This window comes from Octopus bimaculoides, chromosome 9 (assembly GCF_001194135.2).
Source record: "Octopus bimaculoides isolate UCB-OBI-ISO-001 chromosome 9, ASM119413v2, whole genome shotgun sequence".
NCBI lineage: Eukaryota > Metazoa > Mollusca > Cephalopoda > Octopoda > Octopodidae > Octopus > Octopus bimaculoides.
The window spans coordinates 66,509,491-66,511,757 of record NC_068989.1 but is presented as its reverse complement, the minus strand read 5'-3'; the positions used below and the strand labels follow the sequence as shown (position 1 = coordinate 66,511,757).

Here is a 2,267-nt window from a genome sequence, read left to right as displayed (position 1 = left end):
CTACTGCGAGGGAGTTCTTCCCTCGTCAAGGTAGTGCGTGAATTGCTCAGCGAGGATTTTCCAGTGTTGCTCTCTGCCTGACTTTAACACCTCCGATGTTATACCGTCTTTCCCTGGTGCCTTTCCGTTTTTCATCAAGCCGATGGCTCTTTCGACCTCACTGACAAGGATAGGTGGCACTTTTTCTTCCCGCTGGAGTGGTGGTAACGGCTGGACATTTCTGGTAGACTTAAAGAGCTTGGTGTAGAAGTCTTCGCAAACTTTTTCCATCTCGCTCTTATCGTCAACCGGTAATCCATCCGTATTCTTCAGGGCCGTCATCTCCGATTTATATAGTGCCATGTCCCTTTTCACCGCATGTCTTGAGCAGATCATCATACTGGCAAGGCGGTATCAACATCAATGGCGAGCTACTTACCCACCTCTGTTTCCTGATGACATCGTAATCATCGCTGAAACCACGGATCAGCTTCAGACCATGCTGACGGAGCTCGACATCAAAAGCTCTGCAGTAGGTCTCAAGATGAAGCGCATGAAAACGAAGTTCATGCGGACCGACAACGTATCAACAGGTTGAATGGTGGTCGGCAGTGATGAAATAGAGAAAGTAAAGGAATATGTCTAACTAGGACATGAAGTGAACATGTGCCGAGACATCGAAAAGGAGATCTCGCGGAGAATAAGGGCCGGATGGAAGGCGTTTAATGGCATAAAGGATGTGCTCAAGGGAAGGTTGGACAGGACCACCTCATAAATAGCACAGTTCTACCTGTAATGTCATATGGTAGTGAAACATGGGCTACAACAAAGAGAGAAGAGCAATGATTGGTACCGGCTCAAAGAGCCATGCAGAGGTCAATGTTTGGAATCTCGTTGAGAGAGAACATCGGTAGCGAGGTCATCAGACAGAAGTCCGGCGTGAGGAATGTCATCGTAGAATACACAGGCAGCAAGTTTAGATGGGCTGGACACGTCGCCCGGCTGACGGATAATCAGTGGACCTGTGCAGTTGTCGAGTGGTACCCGCGTGAGCGGAAATGACCACTCGGAAGGCCTCCACGACGGTGGAGTTACGATTTTAGGAGGGCGATTGGGACCACATGGATGAGGAAGGCGTGATCCAGAGAGGAGTGGACAGCGTGCTGTGACCAGCGGTGTCAAATGGACGCCCGACGGACTGGTCGGTCAAGGTGATATATATATATATATCTATATATGTATGTATGTATGTATATATATATATATATATATATATATGTATGTATGTATGTATATATATAAATGTGTATATATGACGTCAGAAGAGTCTAAGACAAAGACACAAGTAGTTTGGCATGTTTATGTCCTCTCAGTGAGAGTTGTCACCGGGAATATTGAAGCTGGACAAAAACAATTCTTATCTACTAAATTCAGAAAACAATAATATCCTGTGGTGCCTTATAAAGTCTGCAAATCTGCTATTACATTATTGAGGACATGGAAAACAGTGAGAATTAAAACAACGAGATATGTATCAACTCTTAACGTGTACTACTAAATTTAGACGTGACTTTAGCTTTTCGTAGTTGGATCCAATATGATGTATATTGTAGCACCTCAGTGAAACACAATACTCGGAGACTCTGAAGCTAGTAAGTAGCGATTGTCCATATGTACACACACAAGCACACACAAGCATACACAACATACGCACACACACAGGCACACATATAGACTCATGTATATATATATATATATATATACATGTGTGTGTGTGTGTGTGTGTGTGTAAATATATATATAGGGAGAGAGAGAGAGAGAGAGAGAGAAGGGGGGGAGGGAAAAAAGAAAAAGAGAAAACAGTTATTGGGTAACAATCCGGGGGAGTACTCAATACAAACACACACTGAAGTAATTTATTTAAATCTGTCCAGAGTAACAGGCACTCTGGACCGTCTCAAACAAACAGTATATATATATGCGCGTGTTTCTGTTTGTGTGCATGTATATATCTATGATTATATATATATATTTACATATATAATATATACATACATACATACATACATACATACATACATACGCCGGTGTTAAAACGGGGGTAGCTGATGAAGTAGAATGTTCTCTATGTGGCTTGTGTGTTTTCTCGTCTACATTTTGTTTGCAATGTCCTGTACTCAGATATGCACCTATACATACAGGTGGATGTCGGTACGCACATACCTGTACGTATATATGCATATACTCCTTTACTATTTGTTTATATATATATATATATATATATATAT

The 2,267-nt window shown here is 42.0% G+C and overlaps 1 protein-coding gene across 1 annotated transcript; it reads right to left on the bottom strand.

Moving 5' to 3' along the window:
- On the bottom strand, nt 1-321 carry LOC106867623 (uncharacterized). The gene has a single exon (XM_014912547.1). The coding sequence runs from the start codon at nt 319-321 to the stop codon at nt 1-3; it is 321 nt and encodes a 106-aa protein (XP_014768033.1).
- Nucleotides 322-2,267: the final 1,946 nt, after the last annotated feature.

What these genes read in the sequence shown, in the direction of transcription:
- LOC106867623 (XM_014912547.1), bottom strand. Translation starts at nt 321, where the DNA reads ATGACGGCCCTGAAGAATACGGATGGATTACCGGTTGACGATAAGAGC.